The 19,706-nt window shown below is 57.1% G+C and overlaps 1 protein-coding gene across 1 annotated transcript in view; it reads left to right on the top strand.

The window, feature by feature from the left end:
• The window catches only part of ift172 (intraflagellar transport 172), a 51,578-nt gene that overhangs the window by 16,649 nt on the left and 15,223 nt on the right, over positions 1-19,706 (top strand). Inside the window, exons 19-40 of the mRNA XM_031901933.1 lie at positions 342-426; positions 500-592; positions 832-909; positions 1,161-1,409; positions 1,530-1,608; positions 2,325-2,445; positions 4,494-4,638; positions 5,585-5,674; positions 6,640-6,737; positions 7,844-7,979; positions 8,385-8,501; positions 8,779-8,921; positions 11,192-11,285; positions 13,337-13,401; positions 13,722-13,902; positions 16,026-16,135; positions 16,242-16,371; positions 17,533-17,631; positions 17,849-17,958; positions 18,101-18,164; positions 19,376-19,462; positions 19,574-19,690. Coding sequence (XP_031757793.1) covers positions 342-426; positions 500-592; positions 832-909; positions 1,161-1,409; positions 1,530-1,608; positions 2,325-2,445; positions 4,494-4,638; positions 5,585-5,674; positions 6,640-6,737; positions 7,844-7,979; positions 8,385-8,501; positions 8,779-8,921; positions 11,192-11,285; positions 13,337-13,401; positions 13,722-13,902; positions 16,026-16,135; positions 16,242-16,371; positions 17,533-17,631; positions 17,849-17,958; positions 18,101-18,164; positions 19,376-19,462; positions 19,574-19,690 — 2,491 coding nt within the window. The remainder of the gene's footprint in view (positions 1-341; positions 427-499; positions 593-831; positions 910-1,160; positions 1,410-1,529; positions 1,609-2,324; positions 2,446-4,493; positions 4,639-5,584; positions 5,675-6,639; positions 6,738-7,843; positions 7,980-8,384; positions 8,502-8,778; positions 8,922-11,191; positions 11,286-13,336; positions 13,402-13,721; positions 13,903-16,025; positions 16,136-16,241; positions 16,372-17,532; positions 17,632-17,848; positions 17,959-18,100; positions 18,165-19,375; positions 19,463-19,573; positions 19,691-19,706) is intronic.

Below are 19,706 nucleotides of genomic sequence, written 5' to 3'. Positions count from 1 at the left end.
GGTAGGTTAGGGTATCTGGGGGGCTCGTTGCTGGTAGGTTAGGGTATCTGGGGGGCTCGTTGCTGGTAGGTTAGGGTATCTGGGGGGCTCGTTGCTGGTAGGTTAGGGTATCTGGGGGGCTCGTTGCTGGTAGGTTAGGGTATCTGGGGGGCTCGTTGCTGGTAGGTGAGGGTATCTGGGGGGCTCGTTGCTGGTAGGTGAGGGTATCTGGGGGGCTCGTTGCTGGTAGGTGAGGGTATCTGGGGGGCTCGTTGCTGGTAGGTGAGGGTATCTGGGGGGCTCGTTGCTGGTAGGTTAGGGTATCTGTGTTGACATGAAGCCTCCCCGTTCCCGTTGTGCAGGAGTTACACGGCGCTGGGCAATGTGGCCAGAGCAAAGTTCCTCCGGGAGACCAATCGGATGGCTGAAGAGGCTGCTAAGGAATATGTGAGTATCGATTGGTTGGAGATAAGATACGGGGCCACAACTGGAGCTTATGGAGCCTCATTGTTCCTTTCAGGGGGGAGATGGAACTGATTATTACCAGGTTCGTGCGCGTCTGGCTGTTCTGGAAGAGAACTTCAAACTGGCGGAGATGATCTACCTGGAGCAGGTGAGAGCCCCCAGCCGGGGCAGCTACAGGTGTTTTTTTTTTTTTTTTTTATAAGTTTGGCTTATAAAATGGCTTTTTTAACTTAGAATAGCAATAGCAAGTAACACAAGCGTTGATATGCCGATAACGCCAATAAGTCCTCTAGCGCCCCCAATAGAGAGTGAGCAGGGGGGCGGCGCACAGACAGCGGGGGGCCCGTGCATGGGGGGATGCATCTCATTTCTCTGCTCTGTTTGCAGAATGATGTCCTTGAAGCGATGAAGATGTACCATGACTTGCACTGGTGGGAGGAGTTCATTGCTGTGCCAGGAGCCAAGGTACCGCCCCCGAGGGGCAGGCAGCTGAAATGCAATATTCTCACATCCCATTAACTCACCTTCTAGCGCTCTAACTTGCCCAAGTCCTGGGTCTCTCATCATCTTCCAGCCTTCTCTTATCCTCGTCATCCTCCTTGTACCAATCCTTGTATTACACTTGCACTGATCGTTCCTTATACCCCAGGTGGGGGAGCAGGGCATGATGGGACTCCTGTGTCAGTAACGCCTCCCATAATTCCTTTTCTCACTAGGAGCACCCCGAATTTGAGACCCTGAGGCGGAGCCACCTGCAGTACCTGACCGAGACTCACCAGGAAGAGCGAGCGGGGGAGGTGTTTGAGCAGGAGGGGGACTATATTACGGCTCTGAACCTCTATTTGAGAGCGGGTCTCCCCACTAAGGCTGCCCGGCTGTGCTTGGCCCATGATAGGCTGCTCTCTGACCCCGAGCTCATTGGGAGGGTTACCTCTGCTCTCATCAAGGGGGAGTTCTATGAGAGGGTAAGATTCAGTGTAGGACTTGGGGGGGGTTCATGTTTCTGCCCCCTGTGCCCCCTGCTGTGTGTATTCCCCTTGGGGCCCCTATAGAGTCCGTGCAGCAGTAATGGCTGTCTCTTACAGGCTGGAGATCTCTTTGAGAAGATAAACAACCCCCGCCGAGCCCTGGAGTGTTACTGCAAGGACAATGCCTTCCAGAAAGGTACCATTCCCTTCCCTTAGCTGCTCTGTGGTGCCCCCTACCCCCCTTGGGGACCTCGACTTTCCCTCTTTTGAACCCCTTTCCACCTTTTTCTTTGTTTTTTTTTCTTATATATCTGTGTTCTCTTCTTCTCTCCTTTCCACTGTCTCCTCCCTTCCCTCTTTGTCTCTCTGCACCCCTTTGCCTTCTGTCAGTCCCGCTCTGAGTGTGGGGCTTTAAAGGAAAACTATACCCCAGAATGAATACTCAGAGATCACCTGACAGGAAGTAATACAGCTGTGTGCCCCCTCAGAGATCATCTGACAGGAAGTAATGCAGCTGTGTGCTCTCTCAGAGATCACCTGACAGGAAGTAATGCAGCTGTGTGCTCCCTCAGAGATCACCTGATAGGAAGTAATGCAGCTCTGCCCATTCATTGGCTGATGGGGCCTAGCATGTATGTGTGCCTTGACTTGTTTGTGTGCACTGTGACTCCTATGATCCCAGGGGGCGGCCCTTAGTACTTATAATGGCAGTTTCCTATTTAGGATTACCCAATGGCACATACTGCTAAACAAGTATATTTATATGGAAATGGCTTATTTAGATGGAGCAAGGTATTACATATGAGCTGTGTATGCAATATATTTCTATAGAGACCTAGATTGTTTGGGGGGGATAGTTTCCCTTTAATAATAAGGCAAGAGAAGTCATTGCCTTCTCGCTGTCTATTGCAGCCATTGAGCTCGCGCGGGGCAGCTTCCCCGGGGAAGTGGTGAAACTGGAGGAGTCGTGGGGAGATTTCCTGGTGCAACAGAAGCAACAAGATGCAGCAATTAACCATTACATTGAGGCTGGGTGAGTTGGTGGGACTGGGGCACAAGGGGTATTACTGCTCCGACAGGAATTATGGGCCCTTCCTTTCACTTTCACTCCATTTAATTCATTTTACCTTGGTTTGTTTTCATTATGGACTCAAGGATATCAGCACTGGGGTTCCTCTGGGAGTGGGGGGGCAAATGGAAATCAGCACCGGGGTTCCTCTGGGAGTGGGGGGCAAATGGAAATCAGCACCGGGGTTCCTCTGGGAGTGGGGGGCAAATGGAAATCAGCACCGGGGTTCCTCTGGGAGTGGGGGGCAAATGGAAATCAGCACCGGGGTTCCTCTGGGAGTGGGGGGCAAATGGAAATCAGCACTGGGGTTCCTCTGGGAGTGGGGGGCAAATGGAAATCAGCACCGGGGTTCCTCTGGGAGTGGGGGGCAAATGGAAATCAGCACCGGGGTTCCTCTGGGAGTGGGGGGCAAATGGAAAATCAGCACCGGGGTTCCTCTGGGAGTGGGGGGCAAATGGAAATCAGCACCGGGGTTCCTCTGGGAGTGGGGGGCAAATGGAAATCAGCACCGGGGTTCCTCTGGGAGTGGGGGGCAAATGGAAATCAGCACCGGGGTTCCTCTGGGAGTGGGGGGCAAATGGAAATCAGCACCGGGGTTCCTCTGGGAGTGGGGGGCAAATGGAAATCAGCACCGGGGTTCCTCTGGGAGTGGGGGGCAAATGGAAATCAGCACCAGGGTTCCTCTGGGAGTGGGGGCAAATGGAAATCAGCACCGGGGTTCCTCTGGGAGTGGGGGGCAAATGGAAATCAGCACCGGGGTTCCTCTGGGAGTGGGGGGCAAATGGAAATCAGCACCGGGGTTCCTCTGGGAGTGGGGGGCAAATGGAAATCAGCACCGGGGTTCCTCTGGGAGTGGGGGGCAAATGGAAATCAGCACCGGGGTTCCTCTGGGAGTGGGGGGCAAATGGAAATCAGCACCAGGGTTCCTCTGGGAGTGGGGGGCAAATGGAAATCAGCACCGGGGTTCCTCTGGGAGTGGGGGCAAATGGAAATCAGCACCGGGGTTCCTCTGGGAGTGGGGGGCAAATGGAAATCAGCACCGGGGTTCCTCTGGGAGTGGGGGGCAGAAGCACCGGGGTTCCTCTGGGAGTGGGGGGGGCAGAAGCACCGGGGTTCCTCTGGGAGTGGGGGGCAAATGGAAATCAGCACCGGGGTTCCTCTGGGAGTGGGGGGCAAATGGAAATCAGCACCGGGGTTCCTCTGGGAGTGGGGGGCAGAAGCACCGGGGTTCCTCTGGGAGTGGGGGGCAGAAGCACTGGGGTTCCTCTGGGAGTGGGGGGCAGAAGCACCGGGGTTCCTCTGGGAGTGGGGGGCAGAAGCATCGGGGTTCCTCTGGGAGTGGGGGGCAGAAGCACCGGGGTTCCTCTGGGAGTGGGGGGCAGAAGCACCGGGGTTCCTTTGGGAGTGGGGGGCAGAAGCACCGGGGTTCCTCTGGGAGTGGGGGGCAGAAGCACCGGGGTTCCTTTGGGAGTGGGGGGCAGAAGCACCGGGGTTCCTCTGGGAGTGGGGGGCAGAAGCACCGGGGTTCCTCCTGGAGTGGGGGGCAGAAGCACCGGGGTTCCTCTGGGAGTGGGGGGCAGAAGCACCGGGGTTCCTCTGGGAGTGGGGGGCAGAAGCACCGGGGTTCCTCTGGGAGTCGGGGGCAGAAGCACCGGGGTTCCTCTGGGAGTGGGGGGCAGAAGCACCGGGGTTCCTCTGGGAGTGGGGGGCAGAAGCACCGGGGTTCCTCTGGGAGTCGGGGGCAGAAGCACCGGGGTTCCTCTGGGAGTGGGGGGCAGAAGCACCGGGGTTCCTCTGGGAGTGGGGGGCATAAGCACCAGGGTTCCTCTGGGAGTGGGGGGCAGAAGCACCGGGGTTCCTCCTGGAGTGGGGGCAGAAGCACCGGGGTTCCTCTGGGAGTGGGGGGCAGAAGCACCGGGGTTCCTCTGGGAGTGGGGGGCAGAAGGGAGATGCCTCACATTTTGTACACAAAGTCCCGATTAGGGTAAATGATTGCACCCCATTCCCCCCAGCTGCTCCATGAAAGCCATAGAGGCAGCACTTGGGGCCCGCCAGTGGAAGAAAGCCCTGCACATTGTGGAACTTCAGGCACCAGAAACTGCGCGCAGCTATTACCTGAAAATTGCCCAGCATTATGCCCTCCTCAAGGAGTACGAGGTGAGTGTGAGTGGGTACTTACTGATCATAGCACAGCATCTCCTTCCACCCAGCACCCAGCCTCACCCACCCAGAGTCTCCCTGTCCCTCACACTGACCCAGCACCCAGCCTCACCCACCCAGAGTCTCCCTGTCCCTCACACTGACCCAGCACCCAGCCTCACCCACCCAGAGTCTCCCTGTCCCTCACACTGACCCAGCACCCAGCCTCACCCACCCAGAGTCTCCCTGTCCCTCACACTGACCCAGCACCCAGCCTCACCCACCCAGAGTCTCCCTGTCCCTCACACTGACCCAGCACCCAGCCTCACCCACCCAGAGTCTCCCTGTCCCTCACACTGACCCAGCACCCAGCCTCACCCACCCAGAATCTCCCTGTCCCTCACACTGACCCAGCCCCCAGCCTCACCCACCCAGAGTCTCCCTGTCCCTCACACTGACCCAGCACCCAGCCTCACCCACCCAGAGTCTCCCTGTCCCTCACACTGACCCAGCACCCAGCCTCACCCACCCAGAGTCTCCCTGTCCCTCACACTGACCCAGCACCCAGCCTCACCCACCCAGAGTCTCCCTGTCCCTCACACTGACCCAGCACCCAGCCTCACCCACCCAGAGTCTCCCTGTCCCTCACACTGACCCAGCACCCAGCCTCACCCACCCAGAATCTCCCTGTCCCTCACACTGACCCAGCCCCCAGCCTCACCCACCCAGAGTCTCCCTGTCCCTCACACTGACCCAGCACCCAGCCTCACCCACCCAGAGTCTCCCTGTCCCTCACACTGACCCAGCACCCAGCCTCACCCACCCAGAGTCTCCCTGTCCCTCACACTGACCCAGCACCCAGCCTCACCCACCCAGAGTCTCCCTGTCCCTCACACTGACCCAGCACCCAGCCTCACCCACCCAGAGTCTCCCTGTCCCTCACACTGACATTTGTTCCCTTCAGGTGGCAGAGCATCTGTACATTAAGGCCGACAGAACCAAGGATGCCATTGAGATGTACACACAGGCCGGGCACTGGGAGCTGGCACACTCGGTAGGAGACTGGGAATTGCTTCTCTTTGGCTCTTACCCAGTGGGAGAGGGGTCCAGGGTTCTGTAGCCCCAGGCTGGGGAGGGGCTTCCCATTGTGGGAGGAGTGTCTGTAGCCCCAGGCTGGGGCGGGGCTTCCCATTGTGGGAGGAGGGTCTGTAGCCCCAGGCTGGAGAGGGGCTTCCCATTGTGGGAGGAGGGTCTGTAGCCCCACGCTGGGGAGGGGCTTCCCATTGTGGGAGGAGGGTCTGTAGCCCCAGGCTGGGGAGGGGCTTCCCATTGTGGGAGGAGGGTCTGTAGCCCCAGGCTGGGGAGGGGCTTCCCATTGTGGGAGGAGGGTCTGTAGCCCCAGGCTGGGGCGGGGCTTCCCATTGTGGGAGGAGGGTCTGTAGCCCCAGGCTGGGGAGGGGCTTCCCATTGTGGGAGGAGGGTCTGTAGCCCCAGGCTGGGGAGGGGCTTCCCATTGTGGGAGGAGGGTCTGTAGCCCCAGGCTGGGGAGGGGCTTCCCATTGTGGGAGGAGGGTCTGTAGCCCCAGGCTGGGGAGGGGCTTCCCATTGTGGGTGGAGTGTCTGTAGCCCCAGGCTGGGGCGGGGCTTCCCATTGTGGGAGGAGGGTCTGTAGCCCCAGGCTGGGGAGGGGCTTCCCATTGTGGGAGGAGGGTCTGTAGCCCCAGGCTGGGGAGGGGCTTCCCATTGTGGGAGGAGGGTCTGTAGCCCCAGGCTGGGGAGGGGCTTCCCATTGTGGGAGGAGGGTCTGTAGCCCCAGGCTGGGGAGGGGCTTCCCATTGTGGGAGGAGGGTCGGTAGCCCCAGGCTGGAGAGGAGGGTCGATAGCTCTTGGCCAGGACTGGGGATTTCTGTGTATTGTATATCTGGGCAGGGGGAGACTGGGTGCCATGTTATTATATATATATATAGTGTGGGTGCCCCCAGGGGGCGGGAGGATAATGCCGGTATCTGTGCTTTCCAGCTGGCAGTGAGATGCATGGAACACGAGGATGTGTCGGGGATGTACATAGGCCAAGCCCGGGAGCTGGAGAAACAGGGCAAATACAAGGAGGCCGAGAGGTAACGGGTCCTTCCTCACTCTGAGAGCCACGAGCTCAGTGACTGGGAACCCACAGACTGACCAATGGGCACTCTCAGTAACTGGGAACCCACAGACTGACCAATGGGCACTCTCAGTAACTGGGAACCCACAGACTGACCAATGGGCACTCTCAGTAACTGGGAACCCACAGACTGACCAATGGGCACTCTTAGTAACTGGGAACCCACAGACCGACCAATGGGCACTCTCAGTAACTGGGAACCCACAGACTGACCAGTGGGCACTCTCAGTGACTGGGAACCCACAGACTGACCAATGGGCACTCTCAGTAACTGGGAACCCACAGACAGACCAATGGGCACTCTCAGTGACTGGGAACCCACAGACTGACCAATGGGCACTCTCAGTAACTGGGAACCCACAGACCGACCAATGGGCACTCTCAGTAACTGGGAACCCACAGACTGACCAATGGGCACTCTCAGTGACTGGGAACCCACAGACTGACCAGTGGGCACTCTCAGTGACTGGGAACCCACAGACCGACCAATGGGCACTCTCAGTGACTGGGAACCCACAGACTGACCAATGGGCACTCTCAGTGACTGGGAACCCACAGACTGACCAGTGGGCACTCTCATAACTGGGAACCCACAGATCGACCAATGGGCACTCTCAGTGACTTGGATCCCACAGACTGACCAATGGGCACTCTCAGTAACTGGGAACCCACAGACTGACCAGTGGGCACTCTCATAACTGGGAACCCACAGATCGACCAATGGGCACTCTCAGTGACTTGGATCCCACAGACTGACCAATGGGCACTCTCAGTAACTGGGAACCCACAGACTGACCAATGGGCACTCTCAGTGACTGGGAACCCAGAGATAAACCAGTGGGCACTCTCAGTGACTGGGAACCCACAGACTGACCAATGGGCACTCTATAGGCAATAGATGGACACCCAGTAACTAGGGAGCAGACAGACACGCAGTCAGTAGAGCCGACAGACAGACACGCAGTCAGTGGAGCCGACAGACAGACACACACGGCTACCAGACAAGAGACAGAGAGAGACAGCCGGTGACAGGGAGAGACATGTATCTGGTTTGCCCGTCAGGCTGTACATCACGGTGGATGAAGCAGATCTCGCAATTACGATGTACAAGAAGCACAAGATGTACGAGGACATGATCCGATTGGTGCAGAAATTCCATCCAGATCTCCTGACTGACACCCACCTACACCTGGGCAAAGTGAGTGCCTTCCTACCCCTGCTTCTTCCCCTGTCCCTCCTCTTCTGCCCCACAAGGCCTGATACCCCCTGCTTCTTCCCCCCCCTGCCCCACAAGGCCTGATACCCCCTGCTTCTTCCCCTGCCCCCCTCTTCTGCCCCACAAGGCCTGATACCCCCTGCTTCTTCCCCTGTCCATCCCCCCCTGCCCCACAAGGCCTGATACCCCCTGCTTCTTCCCCTGCCCCCCTCTTCTGCCCCACAAGGCCTGATACCCCCTGCTTCTTCCCCTGTCCATCCCCCTCTGCCCCACAAGGCCTGATACCCCCTGCTTCTTCCCCCCCCTGCCCCACAAGGCCTGATACCCCCTGCTTCTTCCCCCCCTGCCCCACACGGTTGACCCCTGAGGGTTTGTACCCCGACACAGGAGCTGGAGACGGAGGGAAGTTACCAAGAGGCCGAGTACCATTACCTGGAAGGCAGTGACTGGAAGGCCGCAGTAAACATGTACCGGGGGGCAGACATGTGGGAGGATGCGCACAGGGTGAGTTTATCCAACTGCCCCTTCCTTTCTACCCCTCCATTTCCCACATATTTAGTCGTTTAGTCCCCTCCCTCTTTGTTACAAACTCCTCCCCCTTTGCCTCACGTTTCCCTCCCACATTTCCACTCGTTTATTTCTCTCCCTCTATAATTCTGCATATGATTCTTCCCCTGACTCTTGGGGTCTGTTCCCCTCGGTGTCCCCCCTTTTCCTTCCCTCGCTGCTGCTCTTCCCTCCCAACCTCTTATTCCTCCGGCCAATGGACTTTCCCTAACAGGTGGCTAAATCCCACGGAGCGGCCAATGCCCATAAGAAGGTGGCCTACTTGTGGGCCAAGAGTTTGGGGGGGGAGGCGGCAGTGAAGCTACTCTCCAAGTTCAGCCTGGTGGAGATGGCCATTGACTACGCGGCAGAGAACTGGTGAGTATGGGCGGGGGGTATAGGCTCATATGGGCGGGGGGTATAGGCTCGTATGGGGGCGCAGCAGGGGGCTCATTCTCATACAGGCTATGGGGTCTCTATAGCGCAGCAGGGGGCTCATTCTCATACAGGCTATGGGGTCTCTGTAGCACAGCGGGGGGCTCATTCTCATACAGGCTATGGGGTCTCTGTAGCACAGCGGGGGGCTCATTCTCATACAGGCTATGGGGTCTCTGTAGCACAGTGGGGGGCTCATTCTCATATAGGCTATGGGGTTTCTGTAGCGCAGCGGGGGGCTCATTCTCATACAGGCTATGGGGTCTCTGTAGCACAGCGGGGGGCTCATTCTCATACAGGCTATGGGGTTTCTGTAGCGCAGCGGGGGGCTCATTCTCATACAGGCTATGGGGTCTCTGTAGCGCAGCGGGGGGCTCATTCTCATACAGGCTATGGGGTCTCTGTAGCGCAGCGGGGGGCTCATTCTCATACAGGCTATGGGGTCTCTGTAGCGCAGCGGGGGGCTCATTCTCATACAGGCTATGGGGTCTCTGTAGCGCAGCGGGGGGCTCATTCTCATACAGGCTATGGGGTCTCTGTAGCGCAGCGGGGGGCTCATTCTCATACAGGCTATGGGGTCTCTGTAGCGCAGCGGGGGGGCTCATTCTCATACAGGCTATGGGGTCTCTGTAGCGCAGCAGGGGGCTCATTCTGATACAGGCTATGGGGTCTCTGTAGCGCAGCGCGGGGCTCATTCTCATACAGGCTATGGGGTCTCTGTAGCACAGTGGGGGGCTCATTTTCATACAGGCTATGGGGTTTCTGTAGCGCAGCGGGGGGCTCATTCTCATACAGGCTATGGGGTCTCTGTAGCACAGCGGGGGGCTCATTCTCATACAGGCTATGGGGTTTCTGTAGCGCAGCGGGGGGCTCATTCTCATACAGGCTATGGGGTCTCTGTAGCACAGCGGGGGGCTCATTCTCATACAGGCTATGGGGTTTCTGTAGCGCAGCAGGGGGCTCATTCTCATACAGGCTATGGGGTCTCTGTAGCGCAGCGGGGGGTTCATTCTCATACAGGCTATGGGGTTTCTGTAGCGCAGCGGGGGGCTCATTCTCATACAGGCTATGGGGTCTCTGTAGCGCAGCGGGGGGCTCATTCTCATACAGGCTATGGGGTCTCTGTAGCGCAGCGGGGGGCTCATTCTCATACAGGCTATGGGGTCTCTGTAGCGCAGCGGGGGGCTCATTCTCATACAGGCTATGGGGTCTCTGTAGCGCAGCGGGGGGCTCATTCTCATACAGGCTATGGGGTCTCTGTAGCGCAGCGGGGGGCTCATTCTCATACAGGCTATGGGGTCTCTGTAGCGCAGCGGGGGGCTCATTCTCATACAGGCTATGGGGTTTCTGTAGCGCAGCAGGGGGCTCATTCTGATACAGGCTATGGGGTCTCTGTAGCGCAGCGGGGGGCTCATTCTCATACAGGCTATGGGGTCTCTGTAGCGCAGCGGGGGGCTCATTCTCATACAGGCTATGGGGTCTCTGTAGCGCAGCGGGGGGCTCATTCTCATACAGGCTATGGGTTTCTTTAGCGCAGCAGGGGGCTCATTCTGATACAGGCTATGGGGTCTCTGTAGCGCAGCGGGGGGCTCATTCTCATACAGGCTATGGGGTCTCTGTAGCGCAGCGGGGGGCTCATTCTCATACAGGCTATGGGGTCTCTATAGCGCAGCGGGGGGCTCATTCTCATACAGGCTATGGGGTCTCTATAGCGCAGCGGGGGGGCTCATTCTCATACAGGCTATGGGGTCTCTATAGCGCAGCGGGGGGCTCATTCTCATACAGGCTATGGGGTCTCTGTAGCGCAGCGGGGGGCTCATTCTCATACAGGCTATGGGGTCTCTGTAGCACAGCGGGGGGCTCATTCTCATACAGGCTATGGGGTCTCTGTAGCACAGCAGGGGGCTCATTCTCATGGGACAGAGCGTATTCACTTTGTGAGTGTAACAGGGCAGGAATATACAGAGACTATTACCAGCCCCTGCTGGTGTCTAACTAAGGGGTCTATGTGACCACCATGGAGTGCCACACTGAGCAGTACTGAGCCTATAAAGCCCCAGAGCGCCCCCTGATGGCTGGGTTGGGCTGCACCATGTTCTGTACAGACTTGGAATTCCTGAATTGGCCAAAACTCTGTGCTGGACAATTCACTGCATTTTATGGGCCAAAACTGAGTGTTTGCTGAGAAATGTCCGTTCTCTTCTCTATTTCAGTACCTTTGATTTTGCCTTTGAGCTGGCGCGCCTGGCCATGAAACCCAAACTCCCCGAGATTCACCTGAAATGCGCCATATTCCTGGAGGATGAGGTGAGACTTCCCATAGGCTTATTCCTGCCTTTCCTGTAATATTCCTAATTACTCACCTATATATTCACTTTTCCCTGCTTAGCGCCGGCCCTACCCTCCTGCACCTCCTGTTCTGACTCTGAGCTTTCCCTGCTTAGCGCCAGCCCTACCCTCCTGCACCTCCTGTTCTGACTCTGAGCCTTCCCTCCTGCACCTCCTGTTCTGACTCTGAGCCTTCCCTGCTTAGCGCCAGCCCTACCCTCCTGCACCTCCTGTTCTGACTCTGAGCCTTCCCTCCTGCACCTCCTGTTCTGACTCTGAGCCTTCCCTGCTTAGCGCCAGCCCTACCCTCCTGCACCTCCTGTTCTGACTCTGAGCCTTCCCTGCTTAGCGCCAGTCCTACCCTCCTGCACCTCCTGTTCTGACTCTGAGCCTTCCCTGCTTAGCGCCAGCCCTACCCTCCTGCACCTCCTGTTCTGACTCTGAGCTTTCCCTGCTTAGCGCCAGCCCTACCCTCCTGCACCTCCTGTTCTGACTCTGAGCCTTCCCTCCTGCACCTCCTGTTCTGACTCTGAGCCTTCCCTGCTTAGCGCCGGCCCTACCCTCCTGCACCTCCTGTTCTGACTCTGAGCCTTCCCTGCTTAGCGCCAGCCCTACCCTCCTGCACCTCCTGTTCTGACTCTGAGCCTTCCCTGCTTAGCGCCAGCCCTACCCTCCTGCACCTCCTGTTCTGACTCTGAGCCTTCCCTCCTGCACCTCCTGTTCTGACTCTGAGCCTTCCCTGCTTAGCGCCAGCCCTACCCTCCTGCACCTCCTGTTCTGACTCTGAGCCTTCCCTGCTTAGCGCCAGCCCTACCCTCCTGCACCTCCTGTTCTGACTCTGAGCCTTCCCTGCTTAGCGCCAGCCCTACCCTCCTGCACCTCCTGTTCTGACTCTGAGCCTACCCTCCTGCACCTCCTGTTCTGACTCTGAGCCTTCCCTGCTTAGCGCCAGCCCTACCCTCCTGCACCTCCTGTTCTGACTCTGAGCCTTCCCTGCTTAGCGCTGGCCCTACCCTCCTGCACCTCCTGTTCTGACTCTGAGCCTTCCCTCCTGCACCTCCTGTTCTGACTCTGAGCCTTCCCTGCTTAGCGCCAGCCCTACCCTCCTGCACCTCCTGTTCTGACTCTGAGCCTTCCCTGCTTAGCGCCAGCCCTACCCTCCTGCACCTCCTGTTCTGACTCTGAGCCTTCCCTGCTTAGCGCCAGCCCTACCCTCCTGCACCTCCTGTTCTGACTCTGAGCCTTCCCTGCTTAGCACCAGCCCTACCCTCCTGCACCTCCTGTTCTGACTCTGAGCCTTCCCTGCTTAGCGCCAGCCCTACCCTCCTGCACCTCCTGTTCTGACTCTGAGCCTTCCCTGCTTAGCGCCAGCCCTACCCTCCTGCACCTCCTGTTCTGACTCTGAGCCTTCCCTGCTTAGCGCCAGCCCTACCCTCCTGCACCTCCTGTTCTGACTCTGAGCCTTCCCTGCTTAGCGCCAGCCCTAACCTCCTGCACCTCCTGTTCTGACTCTGAGCCTTCCCTGCTTAGCGCCAGCCCTACCCTCCTGCACCTCCTGTTCTGACTCTGAGCCTTCCCTCCTGCACCTCCTGTTCTGACTCTGAGCCTTCTCTGCTTAGCGCCGGCTTTACCCTCCTGCACCTCCTGTTCTGACTCTGAGCCTTCCCTGCTCAGCGCCAGCCCTACCCTCCTGCACCTCCTGTTCTGACTCTAAGCCTTCCCTGCTCAGCGCCAGCCCTACCCTCCTGCACCTCCTGTTCTGACTCTGAGCCTACCCTCCTGCACCTCCTGTTCTGACTCTGAGCCTTCCCTGCTTAGTGCCAGCCCTACCCTCCTGCACCTCCTGTTCTGACTCTGAGCTTTCCCTGCTTAGCGCCAGCCCTACCCTCCTGCACCTCCTGTTCTGACTCTGAGCCTACCCTCCTGCACCTCCTGTTCTGACTCTGAGCCTTCCCTGCTTAGCGCCGGCCCTACCCTCCTGCACCCCCTGTTCTGACTCTGAGACTGACCATTGCATTGCTGTTTTGCAGGGAAAGTTTGCTGAGGCTGAGGCTGAATTCGTTAAAGCTGAGAAGCCCAAGGAAGCCGTACTCATGTGAGGGTCCAGTCTGTTCTTTTGGGTTGGGTGGGTGCCAGGGTTGGGGTTTGTCTATTCAGTTGGTTACAGAGAGGGGCAAAGGGGCAGTTGCTGCCGTTTGTAAAGGAGATTTTCCAAGAAATGCCGTGAAAGTGCCCAGAGGGGTAAGGAGGCAAATGGGCAAAGGGATAAGGGCAAATAAGGTACCAACTCAGCATCCCAGTGTCCCATTAAACCTGCCCTTTATGTTACCGGGTTAATCAGATAAAGTTACATTTAGCATTATATTCAGCGGGTGCTGCCACCATGGGTGCCCATTTGCCCTGTCTCTGCCCCAGGTACGTACATAACCAAGACTGGGACTCTGCCCAACGTGTGGCCGAACTCTATGATCCCGACAGCGTGGGGGACGTACTGGAAGGACAGGCCCGATTTGCCTTTGAGCAGAAGGAGTACCAGAAGGCAGAGGCTTTCTTACTGCGGGCACATAGACCGGAACTGGCGGTGCGCTACTATAAGGTAATAGGCTGGCATTGTGCCCAGCAGTCCCATCACTCATACCAATGGCATTTCCCACCATAGGAGGCTGGCATTGTGTGCCCAGCAGTCCCCATCACTCATACCAATGGCATTTCCCACCATAGGAGGCTGGCATTGTGTGCCCAGCAGTCCCATCACTCATACCAATGGCATTTCCCTACCATAGGAGGCTGGCATTGTGTGCCCAGCAGTCCCATCACTCATACCAATGGCATTTCTCTACCACTCATACCAATGGCATTTCTCTACCATAGGAGGCTGGCATTGTGCCCAGCAGTCCCCATCACTCATATCAATGGCATTTACCACCATAGGAGGCTGGCATTGTGCCCAGCAGTCCCATCACTCATACCAATGGCATTTCTCTACCATAGGAGGCTGGCATTGTGCCCAGCAGTCCCCATCACCCATATCAATGGCATTTCCCTACCATAGGAGGCTGGCATTGTGCCCAGCAGTCCCCATCACTCATACCAATGGCATTTCTCTACCATAGGAGGCTGGCATTGTGTGCCCAGCAGTCCCCATCACTCATACCAATGGCATTTCCCTACCATAGGAGGCTGGCATTGTGTGCCCAGCAGTCCCATCACTCATACCAATGGCATTTCCCTACCATAGGAGGCTGGCATTGTGTGCCCAGCAGTCCCATCACTCATACCAATGGCATTTCCCTACCATAGGAGGCTGGCATTGTGTGCCCAGCAGTCCCATCACTCATACCAATGGCATTTCTGTACCATAGGAGGCTGGCATTGTGTGCCCAGCAGTCCCATCACTCATACCAATGGCAGTTCCCTACCATAGGAGGCTGGCATTGTGTGCCCAGCAGTCCCATCACTCATACCAATGGCAGTTCTCTACCATAGGAGGCTGGCATTGTGTGCCCAGCAGTCCCCATCACTCATACCAATGGCATTTCCCTACCATAGGAGGCTGGCATTGTGCCCAGCAGTCCCATCACTCATACCAATGGCATTTCCCTACCATAGGAGGCTGGCATTGTGCCCAGCAGTCCCATCACTCATACCAATGGCATTTCCCTACCATAGGAGGCTGGCATTGTGTGCCCAGCAGTCCCATCACTCATACCAATGGCATTTCCCTACCATAGGAGGCTGGCATTGTGTGCCCAGCAGTCCCATCACTCATACCAATGGCATTTCCCTACCATAGGAGGCTGGCATTGTGTGCCCAGCAGTCCCCATCACTCATACCAATGGCATTTCCCTACCATAGGAGGCTGGCATTGTGCCCAGCAGTCCCATCACTCATACCAATGGCATTTCCCTACCATAGGAGGCTGGCATTGTGTGCCCAGCAGTCCCATCACTCATACCAATGGCATTTCCCTACCATAGGAGGCTGGCATTGTGTGCCCAGCAGTCCCATCACTCATACCAATGGCATTTCCCTACCATAGGAGGCTGGCATTGTGTGCCCAGCAGTCCCCATCACTCATACCAATGGCATTTCCCTACCATAGGAGGCTGGCATTGTGTGCCCAGCAGTCCCATCACTCATACCAATGGCATTTCTGTACCATAGGAGGCTGGCATTGTGTGCCCAGCAGTCCCATCACTCATACCAATGGCATTTCTGTACCATAGGAGGCTGGCATTGTGCCCAGCAGTCCCATCACTCATACCAATGGCATTTCTGTACCATAGGAGGCTGGCATTGTGCCCAGCAGTCCCATCACTCATACCAATGGCATTTCCCTACCATAGGAGGCTGGCATTGTGTGCCCAGCAGTCCCATCACTCATACCAATGGCATTTCTGTACCATAGGAGGCTGGCATTGTGTGCCCAGCAGTCCCATCACTCATACCAATGGCATTTCTGTACCATAGGAGGCTGGCATTGTGTGCCCAGCAGTCCCATCACTCATACCAATGGCATTTCCCTACCATAGGAGGCTGGCATTGTGTGCCCAGCAGTCCCATCACTCATACCAATGGCATTTCCCTACCATAGGAGGCTGGCATTGTTTGCCCAGCAGTCCCATCACTCATACCAATGGCATTTCCCTACCATAGGAGGCTGGCATTGTGTGCCCAGCAGTCCCATCACTCATACCAATGGCATTTCTGTACCATAGGAGGCTGGCATGTGGAGCGACGCCATTCGTATCTGCAAGGAATACGTCCCGGCGAGGCTGGAGCAGCTGCAGCTCGAGTACGAGAGGGACGTGACAAAGAAAGGTGCCAGGTGAGGTGCTGCCAATCCTTACTGTCCCATACTGGGGGCACGTTGCCATTTCATATAGTTGGGTGAGTAACTGTGCAGTGACCCTGCGCTTTGTGAATCCCCCCAGGGGGACGGAGGCCATGCTGGAGCAGGCGCGGGAGTGGGAACAGGCGGGCGAATACACGCGGGCGGTCGATTGCTACCTGAAAGTGCGCGACACGGACAACCTGCCCCTGATGGAGAAGTGCTGGATGAAGGTATCACCATGGGGCAAATACCAATAGGATGGGGGCATCTGCATGGAGTGATGAGCAGTATGATAATAACTTCAAATGTCAGTTCCCATAAATATTCTGTGTTTTACTTGTTGGGGGGGCACTTACTTTATAGGGGGAGGGGCAGAGCAGAACTGAAAATGTTCAGCAGTTAATGTGTTAAACTCATTCTATATGCGACATGGCAAATGCTAATTTCCCCTTTAAAAAGTGGTGCACTCTAATGTCATTGGCTTGCCTGACAGATGTCCTGGCCAATCAGCATTGCCCACTGGCTTGCCTGAGAGATGCCCTGGCCAATCAGCATTGCCCACTGGCTTGCCTGAGAGATGCCCTGGCCAATCATCACTGCCCACTGACTTGCCTGAGATGCCCTGGCCAATCAGCATTGCCCACTGGCTTGCCTGAGAGATGCTCTGGCCAATCATCACTGCCCACTGACTTGCCTGAGATGCCCTGGCCAATCAGCATTGCCCACTGGCTTGCCTGAGAGATCCCCTGGCCAATCATCACTGCCCACTGGCTTGCCTGAGAGATGCCCTGGCCAATCAGCATTGCCCACTGGCTTGCCTGAGAGATGCTCTGGCCAATCATCACTGCCCACTGGCTTGCCTGAGAGATGCCCTGGCCAATCATCACTGCCCACTGGCTTGCCTGAGAGATGCCCTGGCCAATCATCACTGCCCACTGGCTTGCCTGAGAGATGCCCTGGCCAATCAGCATTGCCCACTGGCTTGCCTGAGAGATGCCCTGGCCAATCAGCATTGCCCACTGGCTTGCCTGAGAGATGCTCTGGCCAATCATCACTGCCCACTGGCTTGCCTGAGAGATGCCCTGGCCAATCATCACTGCCCACTGGCTTGCCTGAGAGATGCCCTGGCCAATCAGCATTGCCCACTGGCTTGCCTGAGAGATGCCCTGGCCAATCATCACTGCCCACTGACTTGCCTGAGATGCCCTGGCCAATCAGCATTGCCCACTGGCAGCAAAGGGATTTCTTATGATCATTTGGTCCAGGGATCCCCCAGGTACAGATGCCGCTACAGAAAGAAATAGGCAGCTCTCCTTCCTGTGCCCCCGTGGAAACACTGTAGAGAACTAAAGGGGAAGTAATCCTTATTTATTTATAACACGTTTCTGCAGGCGGGTGAGATTGCCATCAAGTTCCTTCCGCCGGTCAAGCGACTGGAAGTAGTCCGTACGGTGGGACCTCAGCTGGTATCTGTCAGCAAGCACAGCGCGGTAAGGGGGATGCTGGGATTGGGCCCCATAATGCCCATCACTACTGGTGCCCATGCTTAGTAAGGGCAGTGCCATGAGTAACAGCAGGAGAATATCCTGTAATACAGGGGGCAAGGCTCTCTTTCTCCTGTCTGGGGGGGTGGATCCGACCCCCAAAACTGCTTTGTGGGGGCCTCACAGTTTAGGGCCCCTAACTCTCTCCCTCTTGTGAATGAAGGCAGCGGAACTGTACCTCAATATGGACCTGATCAAGGAGGCGATCGATGCCTTTATAGAAGGGGAGGAGTGGAACAAAGCAAAGAGAGTGGCCAAAGAGCTGGACCCCAGGTGTGTATGTGAGCTGCATATCCCCTTGTACCTCTGCTGCCCCCTGTGGTACCTCTGCTGCCCCCTGTGGTACCTCTGCTGCCCCCTGTGGTACCTCACTGCATTGCACACTGGTACCTAATGGCCCCACTGTCACACACAGGTACGAGGATTATGTGGACGGACAGTACAAAGAATATCTCAAGAACCAGGGCAAAGTGGAATCGGTGAGGAACCCGCAAGTGGCCCCAGTCCCCACCCCCAACTACAACCACCCTCTATTTCTCCCCCTCCCCAAAACTCCCACACTGGCCTGTATAACCCCTCCCCATAACTCCCACACTGGCCTGTGTAACCCCTCCCCATAACTCCCACACTGGCCTGTATATCCCCTCCCCATAACTCCCACACTGGCCTGTGTAACCCCTCCCCATAACTCCCACACTGGCCTGTATATCCCCTCCCCATAACTCCCACACTGGCCTGTATAACCCCTCCCCATAACTCCCACACTGGCCTGTATAACCCCTCCCCGTAACTCCCACACTGGCCTGTGTAACCCCTCCCCATAACTCCCACACTGGCCTGTGTAACCCCTCCCCATAACTCCCACACTGGCCTGTGTAACCCCTCCCCATAACTCCCACACTGGCCTGTATAACCCCTCCCCATAACTCCCACACTGGCCTGTATAACCCCTCCCCATAACTCCCACACTGGCCTGTATATCCCCTCCCCATAACTCCCACACTGGCCTGTGTAACCCCTCCCCGTAACTCCCACACTGGCCTGTGTAACCCCTCCCCATAACTCCCACACTGGCCTGTGTAACCCCTCCCCATAACTCCCACACTGGCCTGTATAACCCCTCCCCATAACTCCCACACTGGCCTGTATAACCCCTCCCCATAACTCCCACACTGGCCTGTATATCCCCTCCCCATAACTCCCACACTGGCCTGTGTAACCCCTCCCCGTAACTCCCACACTGGCCTGTGTAACCCCTCCCCATAACTCCCACACTGGCCTGTATATCCCCTCCCCATAACTCCCACACTGGCCTGTATATCCCCTCCCCATAACTCCCACACTGGCCTGTATATCCCCTCCCCATAACTCCCACACTGGCCTGTGTAACCCCTCCCCATAACTCCCACACTGGCCTGTATAACCCCTCCCCATAACTCCCACACTGGCCTGTATAACCCCTCCCCATAACTCCCACACTGGCCTGTGTAACCCCTCCCCATAACTCCCACACTGGCCTGTGTAACCCCTCCCCATAACTCCCACACTGGCCTGTGTAACCCCTCCCCATAACTCCCACACTGGCCTGTATATCCCCTCCCCATAACTCCCACACTGGCCTGTGTAACCCCTCCCCATAACTCCCACACTGGCTTCTGTAATCCCTCCCTAAAACTCTATTTGCTGGCAGCTTGTGGGCGTTGATGTCATGGCGGCACTGGAAATGTATGCAGAACGGGGGCAGTGGGAGAAATGCATTGAAACGGCAGCCAAGCAGGTAGGAGGAGTGCACGGTGGGTGTGGCACTGCTGGGTGGGTGTGGCCTGGTGCTGGCGCTTGCCATTTGACCAATGAGACCTGAGCTCCTCTCTTGCATTTCCGCTTGCAGAATTACAAAGTTCTCCATAAATACGCGGCGCTATTCGCCTCCCATCTCATCACCGAGGGCAACTGGGCCAAAGCCTTGAGCCTTTACGCTCAGCACGGGGCCCCCGCCAACCCGCAGGTAAGGGCACCAGTAT

The sequence above is a fragment of the Xenopus tropicalis genome, chromosome 5, assembly GCF_000004195.4.
Source record: "Xenopus tropicalis strain Nigerian chromosome 5, UCB_Xtro_10.0, whole genome shotgun sequence".
Lineage (NCBI taxonomy): Eukaryota > Metazoa > Chordata > Amphibia > Anura > Pipidae > Xenopus > Xenopus tropicalis.
Note: the sequence above shows the minus strand (reverse complement) of the source record. Positions and strands in the feature narration are given on the sequence as shown.